The sequence below is a fragment of the Panthera pardus genome, unplaced genomic scaffold (genome assembly GCF_024362965.1).
Source record: "Panthera pardus isolate Hobbes unplaced genomic scaffold, ASM2436296v1 HiC_scaffold_8, whole genome shotgun sequence".
Classification (NCBI taxonomy): domain Eukaryota; kingdom Metazoa; phylum Chordata; class Mammalia; order Carnivora; family Felidae; genus Panthera; species Panthera pardus.
This window is the reverse complement of record NW_026527013.1, coordinates 153,118,361-153,135,893: the sequence shown is the minus strand read 5'-3', so window position 1 is coordinate 153,135,893 and position 17,533 is coordinate 153,118,361. Positions and strand designations below refer to the sequence as shown.

The 17,533-nt window shown below is 45.8% G+C and overlaps 1 protein-coding gene across 1 annotated transcript in view; it reads left to right on the top strand.

The window, feature by feature from the left end:
• KIAA1549 (KIAA1549 ortholog) overlaps positions 1–17,533 on the top strand; it is a 168,563-nt gene that overhangs the window by 9,086 nt on the left and 141,944 nt on the right. The window contains exons 2-4 of the mRNA XM_053896747.1: positions 9,434–9,593; positions 10,677–10,779; positions 11,167–12,009. Coding sequence (XP_053752722.1) covers positions 9,434–9,593; positions 10,677–10,779; positions 11,167–12,009 — 1,106 coding nt within the window. The remainder of the gene's footprint in view (positions 1–9,433; positions 9,594–10,676; positions 10,780–11,166; positions 12,010–17,533) is intronic.

Genomic DNA, 17,533 nt, shown 5'->3' with positions numbered 1-17,533 from the left:
TGAGCAATCAGCCATCGTGTAAAAACTCCTCTCTTAACAAGAAGTAATAGTGTCCGTCCTCAGGGAGATTACGGTTTAGTGGCAAAATAGACATGAAACCGAAGGCAGAATGAAGCATGCAGTTGTGAGCAGTAGGTGCTCAGGAATAAGAGGCTAAGGGAAATGGCTTCTTAGATGGGAATGGAGCAGTCAGGGAGGGCTGGCATGAGGAGGAGCGCTTCGAATCAATGGTGGGTGAAGGACAAGGGGCTGTGGGAGAGGAGCAGGTGCTGGGGCCACCAGAGGACCGTCCTCCCAGGCTGGACTTCTCGTGCAGGAGTCTGAGAACCTTTGCAGGGCGTGCTGAGCAATGGATTTTATCTGAAGCGTGAAGGGGAGTTTTCAAAGTTTTGTATCTATATTTATGAAGTGTTTGTCTTCACTATAGCTGTTTTATCGGCAGATGTCTTAGTTTTTCCTCACCTGGTGGCAAATCTGTGCTGTACACGGGAGTCCCTCAGACATCTATGGTCACAGGAGATGGTGGCTGCATTCGATTCTGGTCTGAATCTCAGGCAGACAAGCCCATCACACCCAAACCCCGAAGTTCAAGTTGATGCTCAGAAGATTAGAGGGTGCTATGGGGTGGTACGAGGTAGTTATGATTATTCCCATTTTACAAATGAGAAAACTCTGGTGTAGAAAGTTGTGTCTGTGGGGCGCCTGGGTGGCATCTGACCCTTGGTTTCAGCTCAGGTCACCATCTCACAGTTTGTGAGTTCGAGCCCTGCATCAGGCTCTCTGCTGATAGCGTGGAACCTGCTTGGGATTCTCTGTCTCCCTCTCTCTCTCTGCCCCTCCCCTGCTCATGCTCTGTCTGTCTCTGTCCCTCTCAAAAACAAATAAACGTTTAAAAAAAAAATAGTGTGTTGAATCCACGAAGCCATTAAAAAAAATTTTTTTAAACATTAAAAATTGAGCTCCTTGGTTACACTAGCCACACTTAAAGGGCTCCAGAGCCATTTGTGGCTAGTGGCTTCTTCACTGGATGGCACAGATTTATGGAACACTTCCAATGTCCCAGAAACTTTCCATCTTGTAGACAACGCCGGTCTAGAAATTTCTTAACTTGCCTTTTTAAAGGGCAGAGGAGTTCCACACACAGTTGTTCGTGGGCAGATAATTTTACCCAGCTTCTCACAATCCAATGCTCTTCATCCAGAGCCTATAAAATTCAAATTTTGTAAGCATATTTTATTGTTTGGAGATTGTCATTTCCTAAAGGGCAGAGATCGTGTTTTTCCTCTATTTCTGTGAAGAGTCTTGGTTGACTAAATTTAATAAATGTTTGCTGCAGCCAATGACCATAGCCTACTGAATTCTGTGTACGACCAAGGTAATGTCATACCTGAAGTGACCTTTTATATTTTTCATGCAGTCTCCATTGGTGTTTCATAGTGTAGAGTAGAGGAATCTGGCATTTCTGGACGTCCTTTGAGGTCGGAGAAGTTCTCTGTCAGTGTATCCCTTCTGGCCCGGGCACCAAAGAATTGGGGACACTCATGCTCCCCTTAGGGTAGTTTGCTGAGTTAACCTAATTGATTAATTAGGTGAATTGTTCATTGGAGTGCAGGGAGGCATGAGGTGAGGGAAGAGGCTGGCTTGGAAACTTGTACTTCTACTTATTCATTCAACAAGCATGAGTTGAGCCCTAAAACCTGCCATGCACCGCACTAGACACTAGGGAATAAATAGTTGCGAATGAGAAGGTCTCTGCCCTTGAAGGACTCAGAGACACATGGAGTCTTATCCTGTGTGGTCAGTGCCGTGACAGGGGCATCACGGGGACTTATGGCAGCCCAGAGGAAGGGCAACAAAGCCAGCTCTGGCAGATCAAGGAAGGCTTTCTGGAGAAGCGATGCTCTGCCCGCAATTCCAAGAAGTTCAAGAGCAGAGATCTCTTCTAGCAAGGGTGTCCATTGAGGGCTTTGAGGGAAGAAGGGGTTTTCTAGAGAATCAGGGTCATCAGGACAGATACATAGTTAGTATGGGTTTGGTTTATTTACTCATGTAGTTGGTCGAACTCACGACAAGACGGAAGAATAAGAGACTGAGCTAGACGACTATCATTTTTCTCATTCTGAATTTGAGCCAGAGCCCCTGAGTTTGAGAACACAGTCATATGTGAGTTGGAGTTAGTAGAATGCCAGAGAATGAGGGTGATTCTAAAAACAGCTTTCACCAACTGTTGCCGTGATTCTAATGTGGATTTTTGGCATGCCTCAGGGAGCTGCTGGGTGTGGGGCTATAGTGGGAAATGACCATGGAGAGTGTGGGCAGAGGACTTAGCCAGTTGGTCAGTGGCAGCTTGTGTGTTGGGGGGGAAGGATTTTAGGGGAAACTGCAACAGACAGAGAGGCAAGGTCAGGATTGTGCTTCAAGAACAGTCTCACTTGCCATGATGGCTACTAAACTGTGCAAGAGGGACAGACATTTCCAGCCCATTCCATCCAGGACAAGCACCCTGGTTTTAAACATTATACTTATGGTCATGGGTGCTTTGACAATGTCACTCCCTCCAAAGGCTTCCTTCCCTTTTGATAGGCAGGAAGTCCTTGTAATGACAAGTATCCTACACTTTCTGCAAGTTCACATTAGGCCACTTCGCTTTTGTAAAAGACTTATATTAGTACCTGTTTTTGCTAATGAAAGAAATCCAAAGAACATTTTCACTTTTATGAAAATAGTTGTTATTGTACTAATGTATGTCTTTCCAACTTTCAGAAAGTGGGATATACTCTCCACTTTGTGCTATTTCTATTTAAGAAAGGTTTCATAGGAGCGCCCTACTTTTGAATAGCGGGGGAAACCTATCTTTAGTTTAGATCATGGCAGGTCTAAACTCTTTGCTTGCTACAAGCTCATCAGATCCTACCTATTTGCTCTTTTGTCCCCAAATTCCTTCTAAATAGCTTTTCTTCCAGATAGGCAAGTGGCCCCTGCCCACATTCTGCTAATTTCTACTGTCTTGCCTTGCCTTTCTACTTTTCTCTCCTCTGTAATCCCCTCTCTCCTGCTCTCTCCCTTTTTAAGATTGATTTATTTATTTTGAGAGAGAGAACACATGGGAGTGGGGAGAGGGCAGAGAGAGGAAGAGAGAGAATCCTAAGCAGGCTCCATGCTGTCAAGGTGGAGCCCATCTTAGGGCTCAATCCCATGAACCCTGAGATCATGACCTGAGCCAAAACCAAAAGTTGGATGCTTAACTGACTGAGCCACCCAGGTGCCCCATCTCTTTTTTTTTTTTTAAACAAATGTTATCCATTGTTCCCATCGCTCAAGACCCAACTTAAGCCCCATGCTGTCTGTGACCCCTTTCCTACCTACTGTAGCTCATGCCGATCTTTTCCTTTTTTTTGGATTTTCACATTTATTTACTTATTTATTAAAAAACTTTTTAAAAAAATATTTATTCATTTTTGCGAGAGAGAGAGAGCACAAGAAGAGGAGGGGCAGAGAGAGAGGGAGACACAGAATCCGAAGCAGACTCCAGGCTCTGAGCTGTCAGCACGGAGCCTGACGTGGGGCTCGAACCCACGAGCTGTAAGATCATGACCTGAGCGAATGTCGGATGCTCAACCGACTGAGCCACCCAGGTGCCCCTGGATTTTCACATTTAAAGTTCAAATTCTGTCACCCCAAATTGCGACTTGTGGTGTTGAAGAGTGAGAAACACTTTAGAGACCACGTAAAGCCTCCATCTTGGCCCATGATCATCTTCTCTTGGAGGAAGACATTCCAAACAGTTTTATCGACAAGACAAATGGAACAACAACATCGAAGGGTAAAATGCTCATAATCCCTCATCTTACTACAGCAATCTTAAGTATTGCACAATTCCTTTCCAGTCATATATATTGTTTTATATTAGCCCATAAACCATTTTATATTTAGGTTTTATTTCCCCATTTAACGTTATAACCCCAACATGCTGTATGTTTTTCTACATTTATTGAGAGAGGAGCATGCATTCCCTCCTTACTGTAATATGATTTCATTAAGCCCTTCTGCTGATACATTGGGCACTGGATCTGCCTTTTCAAAAGAAGTGCGTGTTCCTCTTGGTTCCATCTCCTCTAAGCTCTGAGACTGTACTCGGTGATCCCTCCCTTGCACTTCTTTATTCCCTCACTGTCTTCAGACACCTTCCCTCCTGTCTCCAGGGATGCTCAGTCTTATCTGTCCTAAAATAGGTCTCAGCTCTGCTGTGTACCCTTCACTGTGGCCGCCATTATTTCCCAAGCAGCTCATTCTTTTACCCTAGTTGTTTGCCCCTCTCCCCCACCATTTCAGTGGCAAGTCTCTTTTTCATGACCACATCATCAGGTCCAAAGAGATTTTTCTCAGTCCTTGTTGTTTCTGACACGGACCATTCCCTTCTGAAACTTTCCCCCAGGCCTTTCCCTCAGAGTCTTTCTCTGACTTTTTTCATTCCTTTTCAGCTTTTCCATAATGAAGCTCTCTCTTGGGGGCCTGTCCTCGGCCCTCTTCTTTTCTTCTCGCCTGTCTTCCCAGACACAGCCATTCACTCGCACATCTGTAGCTAACAGCTCTGTGCAAATGATTTCCGTATCTGTATTTTGAGCCCTACCTGCCTTATCTCCCAAGCCTCAGCTCACCCTCACTGCCCACTGCTTGTGTTAACGTTGCTCCCTGGGTGCTGGCCGGCCTCCACAGCCAACCGCTCAGCCCCCCATGATCTTTCCCCCTAATCCAGCCTGTCCAACTGACTTCCCTTCATCTCTCCTTACGTATGTAGCCTTAGAGTCTCTGAATCGTCCGTCTTTTATTCTTTTCTTTCTTTATATTTCATCAGTGGATTTAGCATCCAGAATATGTCTCATCCGTTTTCTAATTGCCATTCAAACCCACAAAGTTTTTTTCTTTTAATTTTGAGAGAGAGAGAGAGCAGGGGAGGGGCAGAGAGACAGAGAGAGAGAGAATCCCAAGCAGGCTCCACACTGTCAGCACAGAGCCCGATGTGGGGTTTGAACCATGAAACTGTGAGATCATGGCCTGAGCCCAAACCAAGAGTCAGGTGCTTAACCGAATGAGCCACCCAGGCACCCCTATGTGAAGATTTCTTACATAGGACACAAAAAAAGGAGTAAATAAAAATTGGACTTCATCAAATTTAAAAACTTCTGCTTTTTGACAGATACTGTTAAGAGAATTAAAAGATAGGTTATGGACTAGGAAGAAATATTTTCAAAATACTAATCCACAAAAGGATTTGTATGCAGGATTTATAACGGTACTTACAACTTGGTGATAAGACAAATGTTCCAATTATAAAATGAGTAAAAGATTTGGGGCACCTGGATGGCTCAGTTGGCTGAGCATCTGACTTTTGATTTCAGCTCATGTCATGATCTCTTGGTTCATGGGACCGAGTCTGCCCTTCCCTCCCCTCTTAAAATAAATTAATAGACATTAAAATTTTTTTTTAAAAAATGAGTGACAGATTTGAAGAGTTTCTTCACCAAAAAAGAAATATCAATGGCAAATAAGCACATGAAAAGGTGCTCAGGGTTGTTAGTCATTAGGAAAATGCCAATTACGACCACAAGGAGATATCACTCCATACGCTACCACATTAAACGGACTGACCAAAGCCAAGTGCTGACAAGGATCTGCAACGACTGGAACTCTCATACATTTGGTGAGAATGTAAACTATACCCACTCTGGAAGACAATTGGGCAGTTTCTTCTAAAGTTACATATACAATTATTACATAACCTAGGAGTTCAATTCCTAGATATGTGCCCAAGACAAATGAAAACATATGTTCACATGAAGACCTGGAAATAAACACTGATAGCAGCTGAATTCATACAAGCCAAAAACAAACAAACAAACAAGCACCCAAAAACAAACAAAAAACAAAAAAGCAAGGGCTGCCTGGGTGGTTCAGTTGGTTAAGCAACCGACTTGGGCTCCAGTCATGATCTCGCAGTTCATGAGTTCAAGCCCCATGTCAAGCTCTGTGCTGACAGCTCAGAGCCTGGAGCCTGCTTCCGATTCTGTGTCTCCCCCTCTCTCTGCCCCTCCCCTGCTCACGCTCTGTCTCTCTCTCTCTCAAAAATAAATAAACATTAAGAAAACAGTTTAAAAACAAAAACAAACCAAAAAAAAAAAAAAAAAAAACAACTCCAAGCAAAACAACCCCCTGAAACGATAAACTGAAAACAACCAAAATGTCCATCAAATGGTGAATGGATAAACAAACTGTGGTACAACCATTATGGAATACTCATTAGCAATAGAAAGGAACCAATACATGTAACAAGGTAGATGAATCTCAGAGACGTTATGATAAGTAAAAGAAACCAGACACCAAGTCTACTGTATCATTTCTTGTATATGAAATTCTGGGAAAGGCAAAGCTCTAGAAGCAGAAATTAGATCAATGGTTTTCAGGGATTGGGATAGAGTTGGGGTAAACTGCAAGCAGGCATAAGGGAAAATTTTAGGGTAACAGAAATGTTCTATGTCTTGAACATGGTGGTGGCTATAGGAGTTTACAAATTTTCCAAAACTAATTAAAGTGTAAACTTTAAAAAAGGTGAATTTTACCTGATTAAATTACTGAATTTACCTATCTGAATTAAGCCTAACTAAAAAACGATAACAACATCAAAAACTGAAGGAAAATAAAAGGAAAAAGAAAGAAAGAAAGAAAGAAAGAAAGAAAGAAAGAAAGAAAAGAAAGAAAGGAAGGAAGGAAGGAAGGAAGAAGGAAAGAAAGAAAGAAAGAAAGAAAAAGAAAAAAAGGGATAAGCAAAAGTGTATTATATATAGAATTTTCTACACCAGATGGTGAGCTGATTTTAAATTTTGATAGATAAGGCCAAATTGTCCTCCAAAATGGCTCTACCAATTTATACCCCCACCAGCAGAATTTGAGAATGCCTATTTCCCCCACGCTATGGCACAAATGGATATAATCAATTTTTTAAAAGTTCTGTCCATTTGATGGTGAAAAATGTTATGATCCTGAAACTTCAGGCATGCACAGTTAAGACCTTGTCCTAATTGGTCTCTCCACTCTCTCCTCTCTCCAAATCATCTTATATATTGTTAATAGAGTGATCCTTCTTGTGCCTAGTTCTAATAATATCTCACGAAAATTATTAACGATACCCCATGGCCTACAAAATTATGTCCAGACCCTTTAGCCAGATATTTGCGTCCTTGCTCTACCCCAGCTCCTTTCTCTCTTCTCTATTCCTGTCTTCTCATTTTTAGCAGAGAGATTGGTTCAAACCTCTAACTCAATGGTTCTTATTCCCGTTTCCTTCCAGATTTTGGGGGTATCGGTGACACATAACATTGTACAAGTTTAAGGGATACAATGTGATGGTTTGATACACTTATATATTATTAGGCAAGGTAGGCATAATCAAGCCAGGCATCATATAAGAAAGGTTGAGGGTTGAGAGTAGCTTTTCCCTGAGATAAGAAACTTTTATGTGACAGAGCAGAGCTTAGAACTCAGCTGTTCTGATTCCCAGTCCAGGACTTTCAGTGCTATCTCCTACTGCCTTCCAGTCATTTCCAACATTTTGGGTAGTCAGTCTGTCTTCATTTCTATCCTACTCCTAAGAATTAAGGGGCACAGTTTCAAAATACAACTGGAGGCTTACATAGCATTCATTGAAATACCAGTAAGTTATATGCCAAGCAAGCAACCTATTAAATATTACTACCCTCCTCCCTTGATGAACATATCTTCATGATGACCTTGTAGGCTAGATTCAAAGGGAGAATTCCCAGACTCCTGGAGATCCTGAGCAGGAATATGGCAGCCAAGTTGCCATACAAATATGGAACTTGTTCCACCCTCTCTTCCCATTCCTGGTTCTTGGCTTCATTCCCTTAGGTTTCACATGTTCATCTCACCCTACCTGCTGCCTGAACCCTACCCTACCCCTGGCTGCTCCTTGGGACTAGACATACCTTGGCCCACCCTTTGAGAATAAGAGGCCATACGGGCCTTGGAAGTGAGCATGGGGCCAAGTAGGAAGGGAATTCTGGGGTCCTAGGTACCCAAGCATGGGGGAAAGTGGGCTCCTTGTCGGGTATTCCTTTGGCTTCTCCGACTTCTTGTCCTATGGGGGAGAGGTGCAGTTGGAGGAGGCCCAGAGTGGGCTTTCTGAAAACTGAGGCCCATTGTGCTTAGGTCTAAGGGTGGTACTGATCCTAACTCTCACCCTCCCCAAACCAGACAGCAAACCTTTTGAGAACCCAGGCTAATTTTCCCTCCTCCCCTAGAGATTATATTTTACTGGAAAACAGGAGATGAGAATTCCAGTTTGGGCTCAGCCCTAGGTCAGTAAACTCATCTCCCTGGTTTGTTTCTTTATCTATACAATGAGAATTGTAGGAGACAATCTCTAAAATCATTATTTTTATCATTTATTTAAAAAATGTTTATTTATTTTTGAGAGAGAGAGAGAGAGAGAGCAAGCACACAAGCGGGTAAGGGGCAGAGAGAGAGACAGGAATACACAGAACCTGAAGCTCACTCCAGGCTCTGAGCCATCAGCACAGAGCCTGACGTGTGGATTGAACCCATGAACCATGAGGTCATGACCTGAGCTGAACTCACGTAACCCACTGAGCCACCCAGGTGCCCCTGTTTTTATCTTTTATTTTTATTTTTATTTATTTATTTTTTAACGTTTATTTAGAGACAGAGAGTGACAGAGCATGAACGGGGGAGGGGAAGAGAGAAAGGGAGACACAGAACCGGAAGCAGGCTCCAGGCTCCGAGCCATCAGCCCAGAGCCCGACGCGGGGCTCGAACTCACGGACTGCGAGATCGTGACCTGAGCTGAAGTCGGATGCTTAACCGACTGAGCCACCCAGGCGCCCCTGTTTTTATCTTTTATATCTCCCTACAGCACTAGTAGTTCATAGTAGGTGCTCAGAAGTGTTTGCTGGATTTATTTTTTGCATAATTTGGTATGAATGCCCTAAGGCCTTAAGGTCTTCTCTTCTCAGACACAAGTGTGTATGGCTGTGTGTGTTTACACGTGTAGGGGCATGTATGTGCTTCTACTGTGTACCAGTCTGTTTTGGACTTCCAAGTCGCCCAATCTGCTAGCTGGATGGTTAGAGCCCAGGAGATATTTTCTTAGACACTCAGGCAGAATGCTCTAAATCCTAACAGGGTAACATTCAGTATTACGCCTTCAGAGCGTGGAAACTAGGAGACTTTCTATAGGGACTTGGTGACATTGAGCCATTTCTGTTATCTCAGATTTGCAGTTTTTATTTCCCACTGATGTCAATCCCTTTTTAATGGCTGGGCAAATATTTTATTTTCTTTGAATTGGCTGAGAATGGAGAGGGAGCCTACTTTCCCTGACACCCTGGTTCCAATGTAGGTGGGAGCTGACCGGAGGTTGGGGCCAAGTCCGAAAGGTTGAACTCTTCGCTGGACGGGTGGATATTCTGGCTCAAGTAAAACGGGGGTTTACTGGTGCTCTGGGAATTCTTAAGCAGGATGACACCATCTTCGAACTTCATATTAATTTGGTTCCAGAGGCAAAGCATACATTCATAACAGAAGATAATACAACAGGACAAGACAATTTAATCATCTCAGGGGGCACCTAGTTGGCTCAGTTGGTTAAGTGTCTGACTCTTGATTTCGGCTCAGGTCAGGATCCCAGAGTTGTGGGATCGAGCCCTGCGTTGGGCTCTGCACTGACAGCGTGGAACCTGCTTCGGATTCTTCCCTTCTTCTTCTGTCCCTCTCCCCGACTTGTTCTCTCTCTCTCAAAATAAATACATAAGCATTAAATGATATATTTAAAAAAAGATTCTCTCTCTCTCTAAAAAAAAAAAAATCCTCTCAAGTCAGTGGTTTGTAGTCAAATGACACTTTATACAATGAGTTCAATGGATAAAGACAGGCATGAATAAGAGGTCACAGATCTAGGGCCATCGTATCCAGGCGTCAGACTTGCCTGAACAGGCAATGTTTCTTCTTCTCCTTCTTCTTCTTTAAAAATGTTTATTTATTTTTGAAAGAGAGAGAGAGTGCAAGCAGGGGAGGGGCAGAGAGAGAGGGAGACACAGAATCCGAAGCAGGCTCCAGGCTCTGAGCTGTCAGCACAGAGCCCGACATGAGTTCACCCACGAAATGTGAGATCATGACCTGAGCCGAAGTGGGATTCTTAACCGACTGAGCCGCCTAGGTGCCCTGGCAATGTTTCCACAGAGGTACTCCTGGAGATTATGGGCTGATGGTAAGGTATGGAGCCGGTGGGGAATCAGAGGAGAACATGGGACCGTTTGTGATGGGGAGGCATGGTAAAGTAGAAAACAAATTAGGAACGTCAACAAAAGCTGTCTTTAACATTTATTCTCAGTTATCTTCCTTGAAACTAACACGGAAGGTACTAGAAGGGTGCCTCAGACTCATTCAGAGGAAGGGCTATTACTGATTCTCCAGTAATCTCACCAGGGAGCACATTGCCCAGCAGGGTTGGAGCTGGGAACCCGACTGGAGAGCAAGCCGGACCCTTTTGTCAATGGAGATGATTCACATTTTCCACTTAACCATCATAGTTTCCCGGGCAATTAGATAGTGCCCCCAGCTTACACCTTTCATCCCCTGCCTAGTGCAAGCATCCTAACAGGACGCAACGAACCCAAACTGCCAATTCCACGTTCCAAGACCTCTACACCACCAGGTGTGTTCAGTTAGATGCCCGGCACGTAGCAGGTACTCGACAAACGTTAACTCCCTTCCTCGCTTTCCTCACGTTCCCTCCATTGTCAAACTCTGACTCTCCCGACGTTCATCCCCTGACATCTCTCCATTGCCTAAGAGGGCTGCTTTCCCTAAGAGGGCCTGGACGTGCGCGGTTCTCTCCAGCTCCGCGGCAATTCGGTTCAGCAGGCGCCTTCCGAAGACCTACTACGCGCGGGGTTGGCGAGCCTCCCGGGCCCAGAGCGTCCGGTGGCTCCTTAACGACCCAGACCGGAGGCAGAACCTCTAGAGGGAGAAAGGACGGGTAGAGCTGTGCGTGCGCTCTTCTCACCTCCAATACTGCACGTGGGGCTCTTGCGAAGGGAGCCCGACCTTCCCTCCGCTTTGTCCCCTCTGCAGCCCCGAAGGCTGTCCTACGAACGCCGGCGTCCCACTCACACCTGCTGCCCCGCACTGGACGGAGCAGAGCGAAGCCAGGCGCCAGAGGAGGAGCGAGAGGCCCGCCGCCCTCCGGGCTTGCCAGGTTTTCCGGCCCTGACCCCTCCTCGCCGGCCTGCCTCCCTCCCTCCCGGCGCCCCCGGGGGCGGAACGCGCGGGGCCACCCGGGCCGCGGGCCCCGGTGTTCGGGGCGGGGCGGCCGGGCCCAGGCCTCCCGCGCTCCCCCCGCGCCTCCTCCCGGGAGGCGGGTCCTGGGGGAGACCCGGCACCGGCCCCGCGCGGCGCGGCCCCGGCGCGCCCCAGCCCCGCGCCCGCCGCCCGGCCGCCCCGCAGGCAGGCGCCCGGCCGGCCGGGAGGTGGTGCTCGCCTCCCCGCGCCCGGGCCCGCGCGTTGCCGAGCAGCGGCTCGGAGGCTCCGAAGGGGGCGGAGCGGCGAGGCCGGCGTGCGGCTGGCGGCCCCTGTCCGCGGTTCCGGCCCCCGGCCCGCCCCCGCCTCGCCGGCCTCCCTCCGCGCCGGTGCGCGGCGCCCCGTCCCAGCCGCAGCCGCAGCGGCCGCCCCTCCCGGGCCCGAGAGCGCCGAGCCGCGAGGCCGGGCCGGGGCGCCGGCCGGGACTGCCGGGGGCGCGGCGCCGACGCCGAGGCGCGGCCATGGAGGGGAAGACCCGCGCCGGGGTCGCGCTGGTCCCGGGGCCGAGCGGCCGCGGGCCTTCCGCCCGCCGCGCCCGCCGCCTCCGCCGCCGCCCGGGGCTGCTGCTCCCCGGCCTCTGGCTGCTGCTGCTGGCCCGGCCGGTCTCCTGCGCCCCAGGTAAGCACCGCCGAGACCCTCGGGCCGCGACCCTGCCTTTTTTTATTGCTGTTATTTTCAAAATCGTGCTTTCCCCGCCCACCCTCTTTTATTCTCCACCGCTCCCTAGCCCTCCTTTCTTGAGATGCTTTTTCCATTCTTCTTGGGCCCAGCAAATAAAAGGCACGGCGAAAATAAAAGGAAAAAAGCGAACGGATTCTGGCCAGTCTTGCCAAAGGTCTGCAAAGCTCTCCTGGTATCCACGAAGCCGGAGGCGGGTCTGTGGCTTCTCCAAATGTGCCTTTATTTTCTCTGCAAAATGCAGGCACTGAAATTGTATTTGTGCATGTTTCTATCAGTGTGGTATATCAAATGTTTGGGAATACTTTATTGTAGGGGCGAAGGGGCCCATTCGGGGTGTGTGCTTTGAGACGGCATTGCCTTAGTCCGAGTAGCCCGGCGTCCCCCAGATGCAGGCAGGCTGGCGGTGTCCCCCAGTGCACCAGGACACAAAGAACATTCAAAGAAAATCTCTTGGAAAGCGCCCTGGCCATGGATCTTTCCAGGGAAATAGCTATTGCTCTTACTTCTGCAAATGCATCAGTACAATAGAGTGTGAAAATATTGTGATTCTTAAGTGTCAGGGCATGAAAGGAGTAAGGGTTGTTTTATAATAGATGCAGTTTACTGACTCTTCGGCAGCATGGTATTAAAAGGCGTCATTTATGAAGGAGCATGTGGGCGGGTTTTGTTGTTGAAATGATTTAATTCATATTGCTTGTCTGAAATGTTTATTTGTCCACCCCGAGCACACACACAGGATGGTCTGGAAACCATCTCTGAGCTGACACGCTCCAAGCTGGTGATTGGCCCGGCACACACACTCGACCACTTTGGGGGCAGAAAAGAAAAGGTGGAATGAGCAGCTCTGGGTGGAGGGCTTCTGCACGGTGAGCACAAGCAGAGCCACGGAATCTCCTCCGAATCCTCCCTTCTCATGGGAGCAGGGCCAAAGGACTGCCAAATGGCTTTGGAAGGAAATGGAACACATTTGAAGGTGTCCCTTGGACATCACTGTCGGAATTATAACCAGTGCCACATAAGGGATGGTGCAATAGAAACACAGGCGGGGACTTCAGGAATCATAGAATGGAACCACTCCCCTTACTACAGAGGAGACTGATACAGAGAATTGGCTTGGTCAAGGTCACTGGCTAGTTAGTGCAAACTCATTACTTTTCCATTTCTCCCCTACTGCCCCATGACCTCTAGGCTTATAGACACCTGAGGCCTCCACAAAGATTTCCCACAGCTGGAGGGGGGGGGGTTAACCCTGCTTCAGGGAGCCACACCAGAGCATGGGCGACAGAACGGGTCTCTTGAAGGCAGTATACAGAGAGTGCAAGCAATTCGCCTACCCTAGCCCGTCAGTTCTCATTAGTGCCTTCTGCCTATTCAGAGGAGAGGAGACTCCGGGCTTTCTGTGAGAAGAGATAATCATGAAGAGTGCCCTTGGCTTTAGTTGGCAAAGAAAGCCCATCTGATACCTGGCACACTAATCGTTTCCATTTACGCAGTGCGTCCTCTGTGCCAGATGCTGCATTTTGTAGACATGATCCAATCATGTCTTGAGTTCGGCACGATTATGCCCATTTTACAGATGAGGAAGCTAAGACTTCGGGAGTTTAGGTTTGTTTGATTCCACACTCTCTGCATTTAACTTCTGCACAGCTTCCCTGTGTGAGCGTGGCCATCGGGATGTACTTGTAGATGGGGTGGAGAGTAGAAGTAATTCTTTTGCTAAGTTTAAAGTATCTAGCTGTTTGCATTGTCCCTCTGTAACTTGTCTTTAGAAGTCATTCCTGTTTCCCATCAACCCCCAATGCAAACGTTCAAGTTGGAGATGTGAAATTCATTATATTTCGGTGCTGGAGCCGACTTCACTGAAGTGGAGACTTCATCCTTTCGCTGATTTGTGTACCGGGCTCCTCGGGTTTGCATGGCTGCTTCTAGGCCAGGTGATAGAATCTCAATGCTAGAAGTGGAGGACATGGCGTCTGTCCTCAAGGATCCAGTTGGAAACCCAAAGCGAGTGCAGATCCCTGCGCGGACTTGTTGGCGGGCAGGAAGGCGTGGGCCATCCTTAGAGAAGACCTATCTTAAAGGTGGCCCCTGACCCCCTTGTTGAAGGCTGTGAGAAGCCACAGCAGTGGAGGCCTGGGCATGGCGAGTGCTGGTTGAATCCTGGGAAGAGGTTGCGTTTCACTTGTTTGTCCCACGTCTCCTCTGTGCCACTAGGACCCTCTGGCTCCTCGTCCTGAGTGTTGTCTTTTCACCATCAGAGTGGGGATGGGGGGAGGCTTTGCTGAACCCTGCTGTAGTGGTTCTCTTTCTAAAGAGCGTTGTTCAGAAAGTGGCACGTCTTAATCCTGCATGGGATTTCCTGGGTTAGGCAGCAGTCTCGCTCGTGTGGCCGGCTGAAAACCATCTCCTTCGGCAGTCTTCTCATTAACCTCTGTTAAATGGAGTCCACCTTTCAGTCTATATTTAAATTCCTGTGTTTTATTGATTTCTTGCCTACTTTGGTTTCATTCAGCATTTTGAGTGTGCCCTTTTTTTTGTTTGTTTAAACATTTATAAGTTTGGTCTTGACTGTTCACTGTTGTGGAAACAACTTGTAGTACTTTGGACTTGCTTTTGAATGTATTTTTTAGGCAATCCCACGTCCACAGTATAAAAAGAAAGAATTGTGCTCCATTTCCTCATCTTATTCGGGGATAAGTCCTTAAAATAATAGTTACTGTGAATGTGATAATTTTGCTGAGAATTTGGAAATTACTAGAAGGTACAGAAAACAGATACTCATAATCCCACAACCCATAGATAACACTAAATAGTTTTTTTGTTGCTGTTCACCTTAAAAAAGTGAAATGAAATATTTGCACAAATACATTTACTACTTTTTTCGCTCATTATTTAATTTAAGCATTTTCCTATTCATTAAATATTGTTTGAAAACATGGTGTTCCATCCTAATAATTTCCTTAATTATTCTTTTATATTTCCAGCTTTTTTGGCTGTTATAAATAATGCTATGATGAATAGATATGTAGATAAGGCTTTGTCTGTATTTGTTGTCTGTATTTGTGTGTGTGTGTGTGTGTGTGTGTGTGTGTGTGTGTGTGTGTTTGGCATACATTTCTAGAAGGGGAGTTAGAATGTGATTTAAATCTAAGACCTACCAGGCTGAATCTTTGCATGTTTTGTTTAGGGTGCTCGGTGCACCTACTAGGTGCTCCATACGTGGTTGTTGAATGAATCAACTATTTCTGTAACGCTGTAACACTGAAATCCTAAAAATTTATGCAGTTGCCTCTCTTCATCATCTCCAGCTTTGGGTATTATTTTTAAAACTTTTTTAAATTTTATTTTTTAAAATTTACATCCAAATTAGTTAGCATACAGTGCAACAATGATTTCAGGAGTAGATTTCTTAATGCCCCTTACCCATTTAGCCCCTCCCCCTCCCCCCACCCACCCCTCCAGCAACCCTCAGTTTGTTCTCCATATTTATGAGTCTCTTCTGTTTTGTCCCCCTCCCTGTTTTTATATTATTTTTGTTTCCCTTCCCTTATGTTCATCTTAAAGTCCTCGTATGAGTGAAGTCATAGGATTTTTGTCTTTCTCTGACTAATTTCACTTAGCATAATACCCTCCGGTTCCATCCACGTAGTTGCAAATGGCAAGATTTCATTCTTTTTGATTGCCGAGCAATACTCCACTGTATATATATACCACATCTTCTTTATTCATTCATCCGTCGATGGGCTTTTGGGCTCTTTCCATACTTTGGCTATTGTTGATAGTGCTGCTATAAACATTGGGTGCACGTGTCCCTCCGAAACAGCACACCTGTATCCCATGGATAAGTGCCTAGTAGTGCAATTGCTGGGTCGTAGGGTAGTTCTATTTTTAGTTTTTTGAGGAACCTCCATACTGTTTTCCAGAGTGGCTGCACCAGCTTGCATTCCCATTTTTTTAAAACTTTTGTAAAATAAATTTGTAATTCCTTGCTTAAATTTTTTTATTAGTTCTGGGTTGGGTATTTTTTTGGATATTTTGTATTTGTATTCTGTGAATTTTCTGTGTTTTTGATCACTTATGTGTTGGGTATATTTACATCTTTATGAAGGATAAGGACCACTTTCCTCTCATTTGTTGTACTTTCCCCTTTCTAACGCATTTTCTTTTAAATTTTTCATAATTTAGAAATGCGGAAGTTGTGATTATTTTGATTAGCAAAATCTGATTTTCTTTTTCTAACTTTTTTCATTGCATTTATTCTCATGGCTTGTTAAATTTTTATCTTAATGTACTTATTTTATTAGTCATTTTGAGGCGAGCATTTGTTGTACTTTTTGAGCAATTTAGTATCCTACAAAGACTTTAAATGTTTCACAGGTGTGATCCCTGGCCCTCCCGCATCAACATCGCTAAGGGATGTGGGGCTGCTTGTTAAGAATTTAGATTTCTGGGGCTCACCCTGGACGTATCTATATTAGAATCTTCGGTGGTGATGCCTGGGAATCTTCATTTTTAACAAGTTTATAGCTGAGTTTTAGGCGCTTTAACTTTGGAACCACTGATCCAGATAATGTAATCCCAGAAGCTTAAAACTAATAGCGTTTGGGGGGTACACCACTTAATATCTTGCAATTGTCTTTTCATGATTAGAACGATTGACTGAAAATTGTGATGTTGAAATTGTTTTTTGTTCAGTCTTGTTCGCTTGGTTTTCTTTGGGATGGGAGTCCAAGGGCATAGAGGACTTCGTTTTAAATTCTCAGTCCTGGCCGCTTGGGAACAGCTGCTACCTTCTTTGTCAGGAAATGCCTCGCTTAATCCTGAAAACAGAACCCAGCCAGGAAGTTGTTAAAATTCGCTGGGGACCTGGGAGTCACAGGTTGTCTATCAGTGCCCTGGGTGCTAGAGGCAGCTAGTTACCGCAATTACAATTATGATTAGGTTGATTTTCTCATATAGGAAGATGCTGCCGTAACTGGTCTAATTTGTTTCCAAGTTGCGACCACCCACCTTCCATCAGCGGCTCACGTGATTTCTCTTCCACGTGCTCCGGCAGCATGATTTGTTGGAAGGCACGTTGAACTGTGAGTTAGCAGACCCGAGTGTGGAGTGTGCTCTTTTCTGCTGATAACTTGCTTTGTGACCGTGGACAAGTTACCTCGTCCTGGGTTTCTTCATCATTGTAAGGAGAGGTCACTGAGATTGTCTCTAAATTCCCTTTTAGTTCTTATATTTCAAGTCCACATGTTGGATACCTTGGAATGAGCTGGTTACAGACAGCGACAGTCCTGTGAATGTTTGGTGTCGTGAATGTTGGCGAATGTTTGTGTCACTCTCTCCCTGTCCTGTCGTTCTAGCCCAGTGACTTGCTCAAGGCAGTTCATTCCATTCTTCTTTTTTTTTTTTTTTTTTTTAAATTTTTTTTTTCAACGTTTTTTATTTATTTTTGGGACAGAGAGAG